The sequence below is a fragment of the Xenopus tropicalis genome, chromosome 1 (assembly GCF_000004195.4).
Source record: "Xenopus tropicalis strain Nigerian chromosome 1, UCB_Xtro_10.0, whole genome shotgun sequence".
NCBI lineage: Eukaryota > Metazoa > Chordata > Amphibia > Anura > Pipidae > Xenopus > Xenopus tropicalis.
In genome coordinates this window covers 144,165,142-144,184,492 of record NC_030677.2, presented here as the reverse complement: position 1 = coordinate 144,184,492, position 19,351 = coordinate 144,165,142, and the positions used below count along the sequence as shown (strand labels likewise).

At 39.2% G+C, this 19,351-nt stretch overlaps 1 protein-coding gene across 1 annotated transcript in view; it reads left to right on the top strand.

The window, feature by feature from the left end:
* The window catches only part of pole (polymerase (DNA directed), epsilon, catalytic subunit), a 47,914-nt gene that overhangs the window by 10,261 nt on the left and 18,302 nt on the right, over positions 1 to 19,351 (top strand). Inside the window, exons 16-28 of the mRNA XM_004910635.4 lie at positions 18 to 125; positions 214 to 342; positions 770 to 872; positions 2,187 to 2,333; positions 3,375 to 3,520; positions 4,025 to 4,173; positions 6,520 to 6,612; positions 12,764 to 12,908; positions 14,205 to 14,362; positions 14,925 to 15,120; positions 15,534 to 15,748; positions 18,921 to 19,023; positions 19,111 to 19,191. Of these exons, the coding sequence (XP_004910692.2) occupies positions 18 to 125; positions 214 to 342; positions 770 to 872; positions 2,187 to 2,333; positions 3,375 to 3,520; positions 4,025 to 4,173; positions 6,520 to 6,612; positions 12,764 to 12,908; positions 14,205 to 14,362; positions 14,925 to 15,120; positions 15,534 to 15,748; positions 18,921 to 19,023; positions 19,111 to 19,191 (1,773 nt within the window). The remainder of the gene's footprint in view (positions 1 to 17; positions 126 to 213; positions 343 to 769; positions 873 to 2,186; positions 2,334 to 3,374; positions 3,521 to 4,024; positions 4,174 to 6,519; positions 6,613 to 12,763; positions 12,909 to 14,204; positions 14,363 to 14,924; positions 15,121 to 15,533; positions 15,749 to 18,920; positions 19,024 to 19,110; positions 19,192 to 19,351) is intronic.

The window sequence follows — 19,351 nt, the reverse complement described above, 5'->3', positions numbered from 1 at the left end:
TTTATTCCCTCCTCTAGAACCCAGCAGCTTTTGATTTTTTGCTCCAGCGTGTTGAGTTAACCTTGCGCCATGCAATTGAGGAAGAGGAGAAAATTCCACTTGAGCAGGTCACAAACTTCCAAGAGGTAAATACGCTCTATGAAGCTGTAATAGACACAGCCATCATCCATTACTTAAATAATTTGTATAAACTGGGTTGACTTTCCTGTGCAGGTCTGTGAGGAGATTAAGAAGAAACTCAATTCTCTTAAGGAGGTGCCAAATAGAATAGAGTGTCCTCTTATATACCATCTTGATGTTGGGGCAATGTACCCCAATATTATTCTTACAAATAGACTTCAGGTAAGTGCAAAGACTGCGGTGCTGTACAATCTTACAGTATACACAATTACACACAGGGAGGACAAGTGTTATAATAAATACAATAAATAAGTATAAATACACAGAGATTAAGTGCCATGTGGTATGAGTAACCGTAGGGATGAAGTCCCTGCCCCATAGAGCTTACAGTCTATGCGTGGAATTTTTAGGTTAAAGTACAAGATTTAATTTCTCAGTTGGGTACATTTTCAAAATTGGAAAATCAAAATATTAAGCATGATTAACCTTAAATGCATTATGTTGTAACATTGAGTACCCTTTTAAATAGGAGACTAGCATGTCATCTAGTCATGGTGAAAAAACTTCTCTGTTGTAAATGCCTTTTTTACATTCAGACTGTATAGCTACTGTGTCTACCATTTAATATAAGCTGTTTGCTATTTTACAGCCCTCTGCCATGGTGGATGAAGTGACTTGTGCTGCTTGTGACTTCAATAAACCTGGAGCTACTTGTCAGCGACAGATGACCTGGCAGTGGAGAGGAGAGTTCAGTAAGTCATGTTACTTCACATAAATCACAGGAGTTTTAGAGTTCTCATTTATAATATCAAAATGTGTTTGCATTGGGTGTTTTTAGCTGCCATTTTTATGGCTTCATACATGTTTAATGCTTGGGCCCCAAACTTTTTTTTACCCATAAATTTGGATAACAGATAAGCTCTGTAAAATAAAATTGGTTTAGTTCTTACACAGGAATCTAAACCCATTATGTTCCACATAGTTTATCTGCTATGTAACATGAATCCAGTGGTGATCCTCTCTCCTGCTCCGCACTTACAACTTTAGCATCAGAGCAGGTCCAGAGGAGCTGTGCATTGCTAGTGCAGAGCGTGCTTTTGCACTCTGTGCACTAGCAAAGCTGAATTTTCATTTTAAAAAATAAAGTTACTGCCCCTGGTTCTTGCCTTTCCTCATGGCAGGCCCTGCATGTGTCATATTTTTTTTTTTTTTTTTACTTCAGACTGAATTACTGCCCCCCATGGCTACACAGCAGCTAGGAGGCAAAAAAAATCTTGTATAGTTCAGACTTTGTAAAAATTGTTTGTCTTGGCATTAATTTTATCCAGTTAAAGCTGCCACAGCGGCCAAGCTGCTTAAAAGAGAAGGAAAGATAAAAACTAAGTAAGCTTTATCAGAAAGGTCTATGTAAATACAGCCATAAGCACTCACAGAAAAGCTGCACTGAGTCCTCTATCAAAATAAACACAGGATTTCTTGTCTCATTTTTTATGTAAACATGTTCTTCGGGTATCTGATTTCCTCTCTCAGAAAAATTATTAATTCCAGGAGCCAGCGTCTGCCCAGTTCTCTCTTCTCTCCCCTTTCCTGCTCCCCCCCTCCCACAAGAATTCCACAAGTGTCAATCATGGCCTTTTAAGGTATATTTGTGGCCAAAAACTGCTGCAGTCTTCAGCTTCACAGAATACTTTAATGTGACCAAATGGGTTTCATATAACTGCCCCTGTATCCTATTGGATAGTTGTGCCACAGTATGAAAAAGTTTACAGCACTGCTTTAAAAACAAAATCCATATCACATTTATGAATGCAGAGTGCAATTCACTTTTGTCACATACATATGTATAAATTGCTTTTGGACTTGTATACAAGTTGGCCGATTTTTTTTTATATTTTTTTTTTTTTTTCTGTATTCATTCAGTGGGTAACAAATAAAAAGCCTAAATTCTTTACTTTAAAGCAGAAATCAAATTTAAAGTTAATTATTTTGGATACATTTACACAAAAAATGTTTGATGTGACAATAGGCTGTAATGAGGTCTTCCTATATTGCAATTAAATCCATAGTGCCTGCTAGCCGCAGTGAATATCATCGCATACAGCAGCAGCTAGAGTCTGAAAAATTTCCACCTCTCTTTCCTGGGAAGCCTCCACGAGCATTTCATGAGTTAACACGGGAGGAACAAGCAAAGTATGAGAAAAAGCGTTTAGCAGGTGCGTGTTTTTTGAGTCTGTCATTTAGTTTTCTAAGTAGAGCATTTCTGCAACATTGCATTAACTGAAGTAATAGAGACTTAAATTGTAAGCTCTAGAGGACTGGAACCTCCATCCAAATGTGTCTAAAACCACACAGCACTTAATCTCTGCATATATAAAGAAGAACACCCTCGGTATTAAAGGACTCACCAGTGCTCTGCTTCAGTTGGAGAGATGCCACCCCCCTTGTATATGATATATATATATATAGATATAGATAGATATATCTATATCTAGCATCCAGTTATCGGCACTCACCGCTCAAGGGTGCTAACCAACACATTACATCCAGTACACAGAAGGCACTCACGACATCATATCTGCAAAAGTAGTCCTTTATTCAGTACCCATATCTACGCCTTTCGATCACCTCGGGATCATAGTAAGGATGAGATTTGATATCACTTATTTATGTGGTGTTATATGTTTATAGTGCATTATTTATTGATGAATTATTTGTCACTTGAGTATCACTTAATGTGAATAACACATGGTATATTTATGTTGAAAATAATTGTTTATATATGCACTAATGTGAGATTATATGGAAAACACTGATGTATTCACTGAACACACACAATGATTGGTTGATTGTGCAATTGTTTTAGGATTTGTATTGGACACTCACTGTTCTGTTTTGTATTGTTGATATGTATTTGTTTGTTTAATTGCCATTAGCACGATCCTTGAGAGGTCCTAATAAGGACAGAAACATTGGAATTTTGTGTGATGTGCTCATAATAAAGATGTGGAATTTTAATTAGGGTGTGCCAGTCTGAAAACATATTTTCTATATATAATACTATAATGCTTGTCCACATGTTACTACATAGTAAAATTGTACAGTGCTGTGTATCCTAGTAGTCCAATATAAAATTATACATATATACAAATTTCTAAAATTAATTTCACTTGAGCAAGGGCTTTTAAACAAAGCTACCCTTGCTCATTGTTGAAAATTCACTTTGTCTTACTATGCTGTTTATTTTTCTATCAAAGATTATTGCCGTAAAGCATATAAAAAGATACATGTAACAAGGCTAGAGGAGAAAGTCACAACCATCTGTCAAAGGGAGAATTCCTTTTATGTCGACACTGTGCGAGCTTTTAGAGATCGAAGATATGAGTTTAAAGGGCTGCATAAGGTATGTACTTCCTATATCTGTTGTACAACTCCAGACACTGAGCGCTGGCCTTTGTTTTATTTATTTATTTTGGCATGTGCATAGATTCCTTTCTAGATGGGTGGCTGGCCCATCAGTGGGTCCCTTACTAGCCTTTGCAGAGGAATCCCACACAAGAAGCAGCCATAGGGAAGCCTTGTGTGGTAGCCTCTCGGTCACTCCCTGGGTCAAGGGCTTACCAGTGGCCAAAGAAAGGGGGCGCTAGTTCCTTAATAAGAGTTGGTCTATTTTTTATTTTTTTTATAACATCCTGCCTCATGGCAGTGGAAGCCTTTTTAGAATAAAGCCAATCTTTTGAGCTTTTTTTTTTTTTTTTTTTTTTTTTAAATTGGTTGCTTGAACTTTTTCAAGGCCCTAGACTGTACACCATATAGAAATATGGTCCAACCAATTGTTTCTAGTCTAGTTACATTATTTTTACATTCCTCACTTAACTTGCTTTTTTTTTTTCTGAGTCCTGTTTAGGTATGGAAAAAAAAGCTCTCTTCTGCATGTGAGAGTGGAGATGCTGCTGAAATTAAGAGATGTAAGAACATGGAGATTTTGTATGAATCTCTGCAGTTGGCTCACAAGTGCATTCTAAATTCTTTCTATGGATATGTTATGCGCAAAGGGTAAGAAAAAATGGTATACTTCTCAATATTTCAGCAATTGCTTATAGTATAGTAACATTGTATTCCACAATGTATCTAACTGCCTCCTAGCTATCTCCAATTGGATGAACCAACGCCACCTCAAACTGAACCTTACAAAAACTGAACTAATGATCTTTCCGCCTAAGCCTGGTCCTACTCCCCCCTTTTCTATCTCTATTGAAGGCACCCTCATCAACCCTGTCGATTCGGCACGTTATTTGGGGGTGATCTTTGACTCCTGTCTCTCCTTCTCTAACCATATTAACACCACTGTCAAAACTGGTCACTTTTTCTTACGCAATATTGCCAAAATCCGTCCCTTTCTTTCTGCTGCAACAGCTAGGCTGCTCATGCATGCATCCTATCCCGACTTGACTACTGTAACCTGCTACTAACCGGCCTCCGTAACTCCCATCTTTCCCCCCTACAGTTTATATTAAACACTGTTGCCAGAATTCTCCTCCTCTCATCCAGGAGAGTTCAGGCCCTTCCCCTGCTAAAGTCCTAGTCCTTCCTATTAAACAAAGAATATGTATGTATGACTTTATTTATAAAGCGCCACAAGGGTACGCAGCGCTGTACAGTCTTACAGAATACAAAATTACACACAGGGAGGACAAGTGATATAATAAATAAACACAATAAATATATATATATATATATGTGCCATGTGGTATGAGACACAGTAGGAAGGAGGTCCCTGCCCCGTATAGCTTACTACAAACTCCTTCTCTTAACCTTCAAAGCCCTCCATTCCTCTGCTCCTCACTACATCTCTTCCCTTGTGTCTCCGTACGTTCCTGGCCGACTCCTTCATTCCTCACAGAGCAACCGCTTGGTTGCGCCCCCCACTACTACTGCTGTTTCCCGCCTTAAACCTTTCTGCCTTGCTGCCTCTTACATTTGGAATGCCGTCCCTGATTTACTTCAGAGAGAATCCTCCCTCAGTCTTTTTAAAACTAAACTTAAAGACTACCTTTTGGAGCACTCACCCAGCACCTGATCTGGAAACTAGCACTTATATTGTAGTGTCACCCACTGTGACCTACTCACAAAGAAGAAAGAGAAAGAAACGTGACCTCCCTTCCATTATGACTGTAGACAGACTACACTGGGTGTTTGCCACCCTCATTTACTAGATACCAGAGAACACTTTAGTGCTTTGTCTGTATGTAGAATAAAACTTAACCTTTAATAAAGTTTGTTAAAAATGTAAATACAATAAAATGGAAAGTATATTATTTCTTATTCAGATCGGTGTCTGTACTCAGTTATTTATGTCAATCATGTGACTCGAGCTATCAATCCACTCATTTTTTGAATTGTTGCTCGTATTTAAACAGTGTCAATAATTGCACAGAAACCGTTAGTTTACATCCAAAAATCTAGTATCTGTCCTTATCTTAGCTAATACACTGTTGCAAACTCATATAGATACATAGTGTAAGTGTTCCCACTTTTAACCAATATAGTTAGTCTATAAACTCGTTACAGACTATTATTTGTTACTGCCAAAGGCAACAGTGTTGCTGATAGTAAGGTGTACTGAGAGGGGGAGGTTGGGTACACACCAGGCCAGCATTAGAGTGGGGATATAGTAGTATCGGGGTGCATACTGATTGCACTTTTAGCAATAGGCAGGGCAGCGGTCATTTAGTGTTAAAACTAGTCAGTACATAATGCAGAATGGGGGCATTTAGCCATTATCCAAAGATGATCAGGGCCATCATTGCACACGTTCTATTAGAGGTCAGCGCTATTAGGTCTCCGCATCATCCATTAACGGTAATGGATGATGGTGTTCTCTGGCTTGTTTATCTACCCACTGTGACCTACAGCACTTATATTTGCCTACTTGTGTCTGTAAGTTACCCTCCCATATAGATTGTAAGCTCTACGGGGCAGGGACCTCCATCCTCTTGTGTTTTTGACTCTTATTGCAACTGTATATTTTATTTGTGTTTATTGTTATACCTTGTATTTATCTATTATCTTAATAACGCCGTTTGTATTAATGTATTCTACTGTACAGCGCTGCGTACAGAAGTAGCGCTTTATAAATAAAGATATAAGAGAGATTATATATATATATATATATATATATATATATATATATATATATATATATATATATATATATATATATATATATATATATATATATATATATATATATATATATATAATGTGTGTGTATAAATATATAATATATGAAAAAATAACTGTTCAGTCATGATAATATGATAAGCAAAGGCTGCCTTGAGTTCTGAAACACATTAGGTACTGCCTTTTTCATTTTTTTTTTTTTTTATATATATACTACAGAGCCCGATGGTATTCCATGGAGATGGCTGGTATTGTGTGCTACACTGGAGCCAACATCATCACACAAGCTCGAGAACTGGTAGAGCAGATTGGGTAAGAAACCAGAAGTATACAGCAGATGAGAAACATTTTCTGCTTCCTTATGTGTCAATGTGAGTAATTGCTGCTGCCTACACAGAGACAGAATTCTCTGCCATTACTCCTTATGTCTCTCCCAGCTGGGCACAAGTTGGTATTTAAATTTCTGCCCACCAGGAATCTTTTTATTCTCTATATTATTGCCACGGCTGAAAAAATAGGCAAAATATTTATAGCAATGAGAATTTCCAAAAATGGCAGTCTCTAGATCTAAACTTGAAACAGGTTGGAAATTTCCAGGCCCTGAAAAACCCTTTATCTGAAAAGTGTTTTCAGAGGCTTTTAACTTTGGATAATCCAAACAGTCCTGTCATGTTTTGACTCCCATGCTTTCTGAGTCGCCCTGTCACAAACTGTCTTCGCTACCAAATAATGTACATGAAGACAAAAAATGTATGTGAATCTTTCTTGGACCTGGCACCTGTATCCAGCTGTAGCTTGACACTGGCATGACTGACTCTGAGTGCCCAAACCTGGCCCACAACCCCTGGTTCCATGCTTGTTGCTTAGTATACAATCATATTGTATATTTTATTTTAGTGGTAATAGTACAGTTTTATCTATTATATAGCATTTTCGGTTGTGAAGATTTGACTGTTTGTGCCTGAAAAACATAATTGGCCTAGCAAAACTTTTAAAACTGTGATGGTGACAGCTGATCTTGCTAGGAGAACAAATGTAATTTTTACAGGTATGGGATCCCTTATCTGGAAACCCGTTATCCAGAAAGTTCCGCATTACGGAAAGCCCATCTCCCATAGACTCCGTTATAAATAAATAATTGAAATTTAAAATGATTTCCTTTTTCTCTGTAATTATAAAACAGGACCTTGTACTTGATCCCAACTAAGATATTAATGAATCCTTATTGGAGGCAAAACAAGCCTATTGGGTTTATTCAATATTTAAATGACTTTTAGCAGACGTAAGTTATGGAGATCCAAATTACGGAAAGATCCCTTATCCAGAAAACCCCAGGTCCCGAGCATTCTATATAACAGGTCCCATACCTGTATTTAATTTTAGTGATTTTATTGCATTCTGCGTTTTCCTTGCTTGAAAATGTTGTCTCTTTACATTTACATAAATTTGTAAATATTGGGTATCAAACTGTAGACCGTGGGTGATTATGGTGTTTGCTTTTGGGACATAAGATGATGTAAACAGAAAGCTTTGAGGTAACATCCCATAAAATCTGCAAACGTTAGCAAAGCTTAGAAGTTTGTGATAGAAAGGCATCTTAAGCTATTTTGGAGAAATGTGTATTTTTAAAAATGTAGTTTTTTTTTTAGATGTCTTACTGTTAGGGGACAGCGAATATGCATACAAGGTAAATACAGTATTTGGCAGTAGCCAAAGTGTTAAACAGGAAAATTCTTGTTCAGTTTGGGGCCTCTACATGCCATATGCTTAAATAAACCTATGTACATTGGGCATTAAACTATTTAGTAGACCCCTACAGTTCATAACTGAGGCATATGGTGCTGGAAATTATACATTTCTTAAAAGCTGCAGGCTTAGCAAAGCTTTCCAGCACATATTTACCCATTTTTGGATTTGCCTGAATATTTATCTTTTAGAAATATTTTCTGGGGCCAGCATGCTTTTTGTTAATTATTACTATACATAAAACAGGCAGTATGTATTTGAAATATAATCTATGAAATTAGTATGCACAAGGTATAATTAGGGGTTTGCACATGCCAAATATTTGGATAAACATGTGCATCAAACTGTTCATTGGATCCCTAGCATTAATATTTAGGATGTTTTATATTGGTAACTTTTGACAATTGGGAGAAAAGATGCTGAAAAGTAGCAATTTTCAGCAAAACTGCTAACTTTAGGAAGACAGTGGAAGTTTTTCTGGGTAAACACTTTTGTGGCTTTACCCCACATAAAATGCAGTAAATTTGATTTGTCAGTAGCTGAAATAAAAGACATAATAGTTCATAATGGGGCCTGTGCATGCCACATACTTGAGTAAACCTATGCACAGTGGACATCAAACTGTTCAGTAGATCCAAGGCAATAACCGTTACAATGTCAATGAAGATTCTCATTCATCCAGGTCTTGATATACAGCAGTGCTGTCCAACTTCTGCGGTGCCAAGGGCCGGATTTTCTCTAGCACACACGGTGGAGGGCCGCTAATGGAAGCCAGTTTTGACCACTCCCCTTTTTTGAACCACACCCACTTCAAACCGCACCCATTTTATCACAATGGTGGTAGTGCAGCAAAAACCCAAATGCTTGGTCCTCACTGTAGGGATATCAACAGTTATTCATATATGAAAGAATTATATTATGTCATATTAAGACACACCCTTAAATCCATATGCCTCCTCCCCTGTGGATAGCACAGCAACCCCTAGCAACATAACTACACACCTTAGGGACCATTTAATGGCTGTTTCCAACTACGAACAAACCCCTGCCAGGTTCACCTCCCACAGGCAGCATAGGGTAGGCAGAGTATGGCATACACAGGCAGCACTCTGCCTCCCTTATGCTGCCTGTGTGTGCCATACTCTGCCTGCCCTATGCTGCCGGTGTGTTCCATACCCTCCCTGCCCTATACTGCCTATGTGCCATACTCTGCCTGCCCTATGCGGTCTGTGTGTTCCATACCCTCCCTGCCCTATACTGCCTATGTGCCATCCTTTGCCTACCCTATGCTGTCTGTGTATGCCATATACCAGGGCTGTGGAGTCGGTAGATAAATTCTCCGACTCCGACTCCTCAGTTTCTGATACTTCCGACTCCACGACTCCGACTCCTCTGTTTTTAATATGCTAATGTATTTTATACATCCAGGAAGGGGAAGGGGCACTTAAAACACAACTGAACTGATAATAAACTGATAGACAATTTTATCTATACTCCTACTTCTAATGATTTCCCTAGAATCCCATAGTCATGTTTAAAGTTTAAGCTAACATTACAGCTGAATTACAGCCGTTTTTCAAATGTTTTAAAGCTTCAGTCTTAAAGGAACAGTAACACCAAAAAATAAAAGAGCTTTAAAGTAATAAAAATATAATGCACTGTTGCCCTGCACTGGTAAAACTGGTGTGTTTGCTACAGTAACACTACTATAATTTATATAATAAGTTGCTGTGCAGCCCCGGGGGCAGTCATTCCTGCACTGGTACAGCTGGGGTGTTTGCTACAGAAACCTTACTATAGTTTATATAAATACCCCGCTGTGTAGCCAGTGCAGGAATGACTGCCCCCGGGGCTACACAGCGGGGTATTTATATAAACTATAGTAGGGTTTCTGTAGCAAACACCCCAGCTGTACCAGTGCAGGAATGGCTGCCCCCATACTACACAGCAGCTTATTTATATAAACTATAGTAGATTTTCTGAAGTAAACACACAGTGCAGAGAAGCAGATTATATTTTCATTACTTTTATACACTTTCATTTTTTGGTGTTACTGTTCCTTTAAACTATTGACTACCCATTCCCTTCATGTATACAAGTATTTCTAGTCCTGCAAATTTTTTTTTACTTAATTAGTTATCAGTGAGAGTTAGGCTAGGTTCACAGTGGGCATTGTGTTCCCAGTAACAGGAACACGACGCAGTGGAGCTGCCGCACCTTAACTGTGCGTTACGTCCCATTTAGTGAAGCATACAGTCAATGAAAAGCTTCATGGTCGCTCAACGTGTTCGTTTATGCACTGCGTGCATTGGGCTTTATTCTTATAGCAGAGAAGTAATTAATTATGACTGTTTGTGAATTGGGACATTTAAACTTGCTTTATTTTTTTTTTTATTCCCATTTAAATTTAGTAGAAGTCGGAGTCGGTTCATTTTTTTCTGACTCCAGGTACCCAAAATTGCCTCCGACTCCACAGCCCTGCCATATACACATACATAGTCCCAGGCACTACATACAATGTCTGAGGTGTGAACAGGGGAACAATGTGGGTGATTACAGCCTGAGCCTGAGGTGTGAACACTGCAGGGGGTGAACAATGCAGAAACTAAAAGGTGTGAAAAACACAGGGGTTTACATGTTTAAACAATACAGGGGGATTACAGCCTGAGGTGAGAACCATGCAGGGGGCCAGTTAATCTCAGTACTGATACTATTTAAATCTTACACAAAGGTAAGCCATCAAAGCAGCCAGACAGGTGGGGGGGCCACACAGGGGGGGTTGCGGGCCGCCAGTTGGACAGCACTGATATACAGTATTTAGAAGAATTAAAGGACAAGGAAAGTCACCTGGAGGTGCCAAAATGTTAGTCACCCCCAAGTGACTTTAATCGCTTACCTTGAACCCTGGGCTGCTGCCCCTGTTAAGAGAAAACAGCACCAGCCCAGGGTACCTGGGGCGATGCGCTTCCTCCTCCCTGCTTCGTTTTGCCGGGACCCCACGACAGGCGCATGCGCAGTAAAGTGAAAAGCCGACTTCTCTGTTAAAGTTCAGCTTTTCCACTCTGCGCGCGCAAGCGAACAGGAAGGAGGAAGCACTGCAGCTACCCAGGGCTGGGGCTGTTCTCTCCGAACAGGGGCACCAGTCCGGGGTAAAAGACGATTTAAGTCACTTGGGGGTGCCTAACATTTTGGCACCCCCAAGTGACTTTGCCTTTCCTTCTCCTTTTAAGTCTAAAACAACTGGACTTTTCTGAGTTTTCTTGAAAATGTTTCACCACTCATTTGTGTGGCTTCTTCAGTTCAAACCCTTTAGGGTTGTACAGTTACAGACATCCAATCACAATGGTTCCATTGAACTTATTCAGTTAGGTGTTGGCTGAAACTGACAGGTGTAAGACGGTATGATGCAGACACAACGGTACCGTGATTCTCACTGAGGCTTAATCTCAAAGTACGTGATTGGAAGTGGTAAATTGTTGTGAAATTGCCGGGGTAAGGATATCAAAGCAGCATTGTAAGGTACTGACAAGCTGTGTCGCAGACCGTCTCCTCTGTTCAGGGGCATAAATGGCCTCTTGGTCCAAAATAAGCAGGTTACTGTCCTCAAAGCAGTTTCCTCGAGGTGTAGATAGACTGCGGAGTCTTGTCCTGAGGAGTTAGCCCTCCTATGTTGGACCATTCTCTTACAGAGAGGTTGTTTTTTTTCCCCAATGTATAAGTGAGAGCACTCTTCACTACACTGGACAGCAAAGACCACAATGCTTTTCATGTGCTTTGGTGTTGGGTCTTTAGAATGCACCAACTTCTGTCTGAGTGTTTGCTGGGTTTGAAAAACACAGGAATGTGATGTTAGGAGAATTTTCAAAGTCGTCTTTGATGTCACAGCAACATATAGGATGACTGTGTTGCTTCACCTGCTGTGTTCCTCCCCCTCTGTGTGTTGGTCTTTTCATTTTGCCTGACTTTTTTGTTTTTATAAAAGCCCAGTCTGGGTACCCACAAGTTTTCAGAGCACCTTTCAGATGTTTCTATTCCTTCTCTTTTAGCCTCTGCTTTAATTGCCACCGTTTCAACCTGATTATGTAGAGTCCTTATAACACCCAGTTTATGTTCCAGAGGGTGGTGGGAATCCAAATACTGATCAGTGTGAGTGGGTTTCCTGTATCCTGTTGATCACTATTGCACAGCCAAAAAAATGCAAGTTTGCTCTCTCACATCTTCCCTTGCTGGTTTTTGTCCACCGAGTGAAGGCTGGAACCTTGCATGCTTTAATTTTGACCCAGGTGTCATCCACATAACTAAACCAATGATTTGGTGTTGTTTCTTTGAAGGTGACCAGGGCTTTCTTTTCCACTTCTTCCATGTTAATGTTCACTGAGATTGGAGGCATAGGCTAACCCATGGCACAGCCATGTTTTTGTCTATAAAAAAAACTTCCTCTTGCTTGAAGTAAGCACTCGTTTGAACTGAATAAGCCACTATGATTCCGTTATTTTGTGTTTTCTTAATTGTAATTAAATTATTTTAGAAAGAAAAGGTGTATTTCTGTTGATCAAAAATAAAAAAAATCAAATACAATGAGTTAATTTTCTTTGCCAGTAAAGCATAACTTCCATAGTCATAAATACATTTTATAGGCACTGCATAAAAAGATTTGTACCTTAATATATTTGTCTGGAGTTATCACTACTTTTCATAGTAACTTTTTTTTCTTTAGGAGACCACTTGAACTAGATACGGATGGCATTTGGTGTGTTCTTCCTAACAGTTTTCCTGAGAACTTTGTAATCAAATCGACAAATGCCAAAAAGCCAAAAGTAACCATATCATACCCAGGAGCCATGCTAAACATTCTGGTAAAGGTAAGAGAACTGCAGAAAAATTACAATGTATACAGCAGAGGGCAGTGTTGACACTTTAGACAGCACGCTTATCTAAAGGTGCATTTCATCTTCGTAGAACATTTCATTTTCGGACAATATGTCCAAACAAATTATTTCTTTGTTATTTTATACGTTTTTTTTTTTTTTTTTAATGAATTTGTTTGTGTATTCTACTTTTTTTCTGTATCCGCTCTATAAAAGAGTTGACTTAACTGATTAATTATGAATTGATAATACATTACTTGGCAACAACAGTTTCGGCTGTTTCTGATCACGATTACCCAAGCTTTACTTAAGGGAACTATTGTGAAAATAAAAATTTAATATAAGCTTCATCATACTGAAATAACACATTTTCTAAATATAATCAATATAACATTGTGACCGGTTTCTGAATTAATCATGTTAATCTTTACTCTCCCCCTCTAAACATCTATCTATCTCGATTCATTCTTCATTAGGTGTTGGGAATCTGAGTTTGAATGACAGATCCATTATATCTTAGGGGGGCTTCTTTTGTCAAGAAGATGGATTTAGAGCTCACTTGTACTTATACGAACCGTGCAATAATTAATGGGTCTTGACACATTTCTACTCTCTATATAATAAAAATCCAAGCAAATATTTCAGCGTAGGATAATGGCAGATGGAAAGATTTTGAACTTTTTGTTATGATTTTTTTTTTCAAGTTCAAAATCTTCCCCTTACAGTACATGGAAATCACTAGCAAGTGCCCATTCCTGTTAAATGCCTGTCACTGTGCAATTACGTGCCAATTGGAGGATATTGCCCCTCCCACAAAATGCTCAAAATCCCAATGTTGATCGTTACCTTTAGGTAAAGAAGGCGCAGTTTTACACAGCTTCTTATGTTCATTTAATTAAAGTGCCCAGGTTACAGGGGTGAGGGGGGTTAAAAGGAAACTATGGAGCCCAAATAAATGGAACAACACCTGTTCGGGCAGTGTAGGGCTGCCTGGTGTAACAATTCACTTGCTAATATTTTAATGGCTGTGACTGTTTCTAACTACACCTTTAAAAAAAAAAAAAATTGGATCAAATTCAGCGTGAGATGCCTGTGAATTTTGTTGGTGAAGGGAAATGTAAACAGGTGAAATTGTCCAAACACAACAGATGGTTATATAGTCAATAGTGTAAACAAAGGTGTTTATTTTAAATCCGCATTCAGTTTTAACTCAGTACTAAAGATATGTATTTTAAGTGTTGATTTTTCCCACACTATTTATGTGATGTCTGTCTGTGTTATCATCCCTAGGAGGGTTTTACAAACCACCAGTACCAAGAGCTGAGTGACCCAGCCACCCTCACTTACATAACACGATCTGAGAACAGTATCTTCTTTGAGGTGGATGGCCCTTATCTGGCCATGATCCTTCCAGCTTCCAAGGAGGAGGGAAAGAAGCTAAAGAAAAGGTGGGATTGTACCCTGTCTTCAGTACTCAACTAGCTGCATTGCTTTTCCTGCTAAGCAACATTTCACAACTCTTAGGGCTCTGGCACACGGCGACCATGTAAGTCGCCGGCGGGATGGCAGACGCGGCAGCGCAATTTCAGGAAATCGCCGAAAAAGACTTGCAAGTCTTTTTCGGTGATTTGCGCGAAATCCCGCCGCCGCGTCTGCCATCCCGCTGGCGACTTACATGTTCGCCGGTGGGATGGCAGGGGTAGGCAACTCGGGGAGATTAGTCTCCCCGAGACTAATCTCCCCGTGTGCCAGAGCCCTTAGGGTGAAGAAACACAGAGCTACTAGTAGCAGCTACTAAAATAGATAATGCTGATCATTACTGATAATTGTCTCTATGTTTGTTTTAGCAGAGGCTATTGTCTATGGCAGGGTATTTTCTGGAGTTTAGTAGCTTTGAAAAGTAGATGCTACTAGTAGCTCCATGTGTCTTCACCCTAAGAGTTGTGAAATGTTGTTTATACCTGATGGAAAACTTTAAGGACCTGTCCTAAAGCTAACTTCTTGTTACAGGTATGCTGTGTTTAATGAGGATGGATCACTTGCTGAGCTTAAAGGATTTGAGGTTAAGCGAAGAGGAGAGCTGCAGTTGATAAAGATCTTCCAGTCTTCTGTGTTTGAGGCTTTCCTGAAGGGTAGTACCCTTGAAGAGGTGTATGCATCTGTGGCAAAGGTGGCAGATTACTGGCTAGATGTGCTGTACAGCAAGGTGAGTGAGAAAAAAAAGCATTTAAATGTAGGAATTTGATAACTAATTTTATTTGTAACTGAATCTTGTGGCTATTGCCAGATGGCAATTTGATATAATGTGATTTAAAGTAAGTTGCTGCATACAATCAAAAAGCTTCTGAAACACCCCAAATTTTGGCAAGTTTGACTGCTTTAACCTTGTGTACAATCAGAGCTGTCATGTATGAACTCGGAGATTCAGAAAGCACAGTGTTTATATTTCATGCAGCAAAGTTTGCCTCACAGACCCAGGACAAGAGTTTAGAGAACCTAATAACATGCATTTTCTTCCAATAATGACAGAGGTGTCATGTTCTGGGAAGTAAACTGGCAGCAGTAGCTTTGATCAAGAGCCAATAAGACCACAGTAACCTGTGCTTGTTTTACTCGTAGGCAGCCAATATGCCAGATGCTGAACTATTTGAACTAATCTCAGAAAACCGTTCTATGTCCCGACGACTGGAGGATTATGGAGAACAGAAGTCCACTTCCATCAGTACTGCAAAAAGACTAGCTGAGTTTCTGGGAGACCAGATGGTCAAGGATGCCGGTCTAAGCTGTCGTTATGTCATCTCTCGCAAACCTGAAGGTTCCCCAGTCACAGAGAGGTTAGAACACCTCAACTTTACCACATACATTGGTGTTTTGAGTTTGGTAGCAACAAAGGAATACTGCATTTTATATTATACATCTTAGGGGTGTCTAATGGATATTATAGGGCAGTTTCATAAATGATGTTCTTTAGATATTTTTTTTCCTTTCCAATGGTCTATTACAGTTAAAATGAACTGGACTTTTGTCACAGTATTTAACCTGAAAATGCAGAAGTCCTTAAAATAATGTAATATTTTGTGCAACATTGTAGAATGAGAAGTATGAAGACATTAGAAACAAGATTTCACAAGTGGGTGCAAGACTACATTAAGGTTTATATAATTAAATTATTGGCTCCCTAGTACTCACATTTAAATGATCAACTAATGACAGATTACTCTTTCCCTATGGCACCCTGATGAGCTTTCCATCCAAAAAGAAAAAAAAAAACAGCTGTTGGGGCAGAACCATGTGAACAATGAGAGCAGTGAAGTTGTGGAATGTCCTGCCTGGTGATGATGTGTTGGCAGATTGTCAGATAGGAGTGGCTTAGATAACTCCTTGAACCAGTACATATACAGATACGTATGTATGTATGTATGTATAACTTTATTTATAAAGCTCCACAAGGGTACGCAGCGCTGTACAATCTTACAGAATACAAAATTACACACAGGGAGGACAAGTGATATAATAAATAAATACAATAAATACATATATATATAAGTGCCATGTGGTATGAGACACAGTAGGAAGGAGGTCCCTGCCCCGTAGAGCTTACAATCTTATAATGTAGATCTTACAATCCCAATAGCCTTGGATATTGTACTGGTTCAAAAAGTTATCTAAGCCACTCTTAATCTGGAAGGGTTATATTTGATGAACCTTTTTCTCTTCCCCCCCCCCCCAACCCATTTTAATTACAGTATCTAACTATGTAACATTCAAAGATAGTTGTAAGGAAAAAGTATAATAAATTGGTAACTATGCTGTTAAACAACAAAGCTGTTTTATGATGCCTGGTGCCTACAAAAAAGGACATATCAATTGTTCTTCCAGCATACTGAACCCTTAGTTCAAGGGGCTCATTCATTAAAGCACGATTGACCACGAATGAGAAAAATTTGTATTTTTTCTATTTTTTTTTTGTGTTAGAACTTTTCATATTGACCACAATAATATCATTAAAATAGTACGACTTTTTTGTGATTTTCGTTAAATTCTACGAAAAAGTAATTTTTTTGAGACTGTGACCATTTCAGAATTTATTCAAGCTTTGGTATCGTGACATTCTTTTGGCCAGGTTGGTGCCATTGAGTCCTATAAAAGGCTTCCAAAATCATGCATTGAATTTCAACGCCAGAAAGGTTTTTGCGCTGTTTAAGATCGTTCAGATATGAAAATTTTGTGACTTTCGGATCACAACCACATTATTTTCGTACGACCAAGAAAATAATTTTTGCACAATTTTCGCACATCAGAAATTATCATGGTTACTCCGAATTTTTTCCAATCGTGCTTTTAATTGGCGAAAATTCGTGCCTTAATGAATGTGCCCCCAAGTGTACTATAGTAAGAAGTATGGAGAGAGATTTCCAAGCAGAGGAAATCTACAGGCAGGGAACATTTGAGAGGCCTCATGGTGAGGTTTTCTTTTATAGCCTTCACCTTCTTGGGGCCAATGGTCTAGTCAGATCTTTCGGCCTCCCGCACTGGTGGCACTTCCAGATATCTTTCAGCCTAAACCTGCCTGTCCTGCATGTTTTGGGTCACTTGGCACATCACTTTCAGGGCAGTTTCCAACCCGCTTAACTGCTTTCTTGCTCCTGTGCCCACATGCCTCTGCTTAGTCCAAGCAGTTATAGCTGGTGCTTGGTGAAGGGGTCCTCTATCAATAGAAACACTGGATTTCTTGTTTTCCTTTGGATAAACATGTTCTTCGGTATCAAACTTCCTCTCTCGAAAAAATCCTTCTTTCTCCAGGAAAAGTCTGCACAGCTCTCTCCCTTCTCCTGCTCCCCCTCCCATAAGAATTCACTCCCCCTCCCATCTGAATGTATGATCTGAGTTACCAGTGGCTAGAGCTACAGCACAGAAACTACAGAGTCCTAGCTAAAATGGCAGTTGCTATCTTTAACAAACAGGGAGTTTCTAGGGTTGTTTACTCAGGTATGTTAAAGCTTTCTACAGATTAAAAGGTGTTCTTGGACTTGCACTGATGTTGCTAATCTATTGGCATAAAATGCCTTGCCTTCTCCTTTAAGCATGCAGCCAACCTGGCTGGAGACATCATGTGATGTTATGCTGATTGGGCACAGTTTGCTAATGACTACCTCAGTTTATGGTCACTCTAAAAAAAGGATGCTCTCCTTTCATGTCCAGTTTAATGGTTAGGCTGATCTGTTAGTCTAATCAGCCTCCGTTGAGGCAGAATCCATGTCTGGGCATGATTTCCTGTTTTGAACTCTAGAAATGTTTAAAGGGGAAGCATTTTGAGGGAATCCGCAGTGTCAATCCACACTTTGGTCAGTGCAGTATTCTACCCTTAAGATCCAAGAATCTCCAGAATCTGACCAAGCAAAGTCTTTTTAAATATCTTGTAAAGAAAACTCAATTTTCCAGCCCACAATCAACCTAAATGTATTGCTTTTTTTTTTAGCGGGGACAAAACTTAAAGCACACCCTTCCTCACATAGGGGGGTAGGTTAAGCCAAGTAATAGCCTGTGTCAGTTTATAGTATGTCCATAGTAAACTTAAATTTGTTGCAGGCCCGTTGGGTCAAATTTGTATAGTAATTTTCTTGACTTATGAGGCAATGAACAGGCTGCCTTTAAAGCGGTTGAAGGCGTACTCCACTAGAGTGATCAGCATATCCTAGGCAGCTAGGCTTAACTGCTTGTCAGCAGGTTTATCAATTTATATGTTTTCCGAAGTTCTATATTTGAATGTTCTGCCCTTAACAGGTGGTTTCTTTGAACAGAAGGTATAGCTGTATTGTGGATGACTGGCCCACTGTGCTCGATTTCTTTCACCCTTGGACTGTTATGGGGCTGCTTTGATAGTTTTCATTTGTTCCTATGCCTCCAAGAAAACAAAAAGGGCTTTGTGTATGCTGTTAAAACCTTTTGAGTCATTTGGAAGACTGGGGTCTGGTAATTTTATTTAGTTATATTTTTGTTCCGCAGGGCCATTCCCCTGGCAATCTTCCAGGCTGAAGTGGGTGTAAAAAGGCATTACTTGCGAAAGTGGCTAAAAAATCCTTCCTTGCAGGACCTGGATATACGTTCTGTAAGTTCATAATCAATGTAATATTTTGATATTTCCTATTAGCACCTGTGGTTTATTTTTATCTATAACCCTATTTCTACCCATTAGATTCTAGACTGGGATTACTACATAGAAAGATTGGGCAGTGCAATTCAGAAGATTATTACCATCCCAGCAGCACTGCAGCAGGTATGTAGGGGACATTGTCTGTATAAGACACACAGAGGAACAATAACCTGTGAAGTTTGGCGCTTGCCGGTGCTGCGTGATCTCCCTATTTTAGTCAAACTTGTTAAAACTAAAAAAGAAGTTTATGTATCTGGGGATTCATATGGAATCAAAGCAAAGT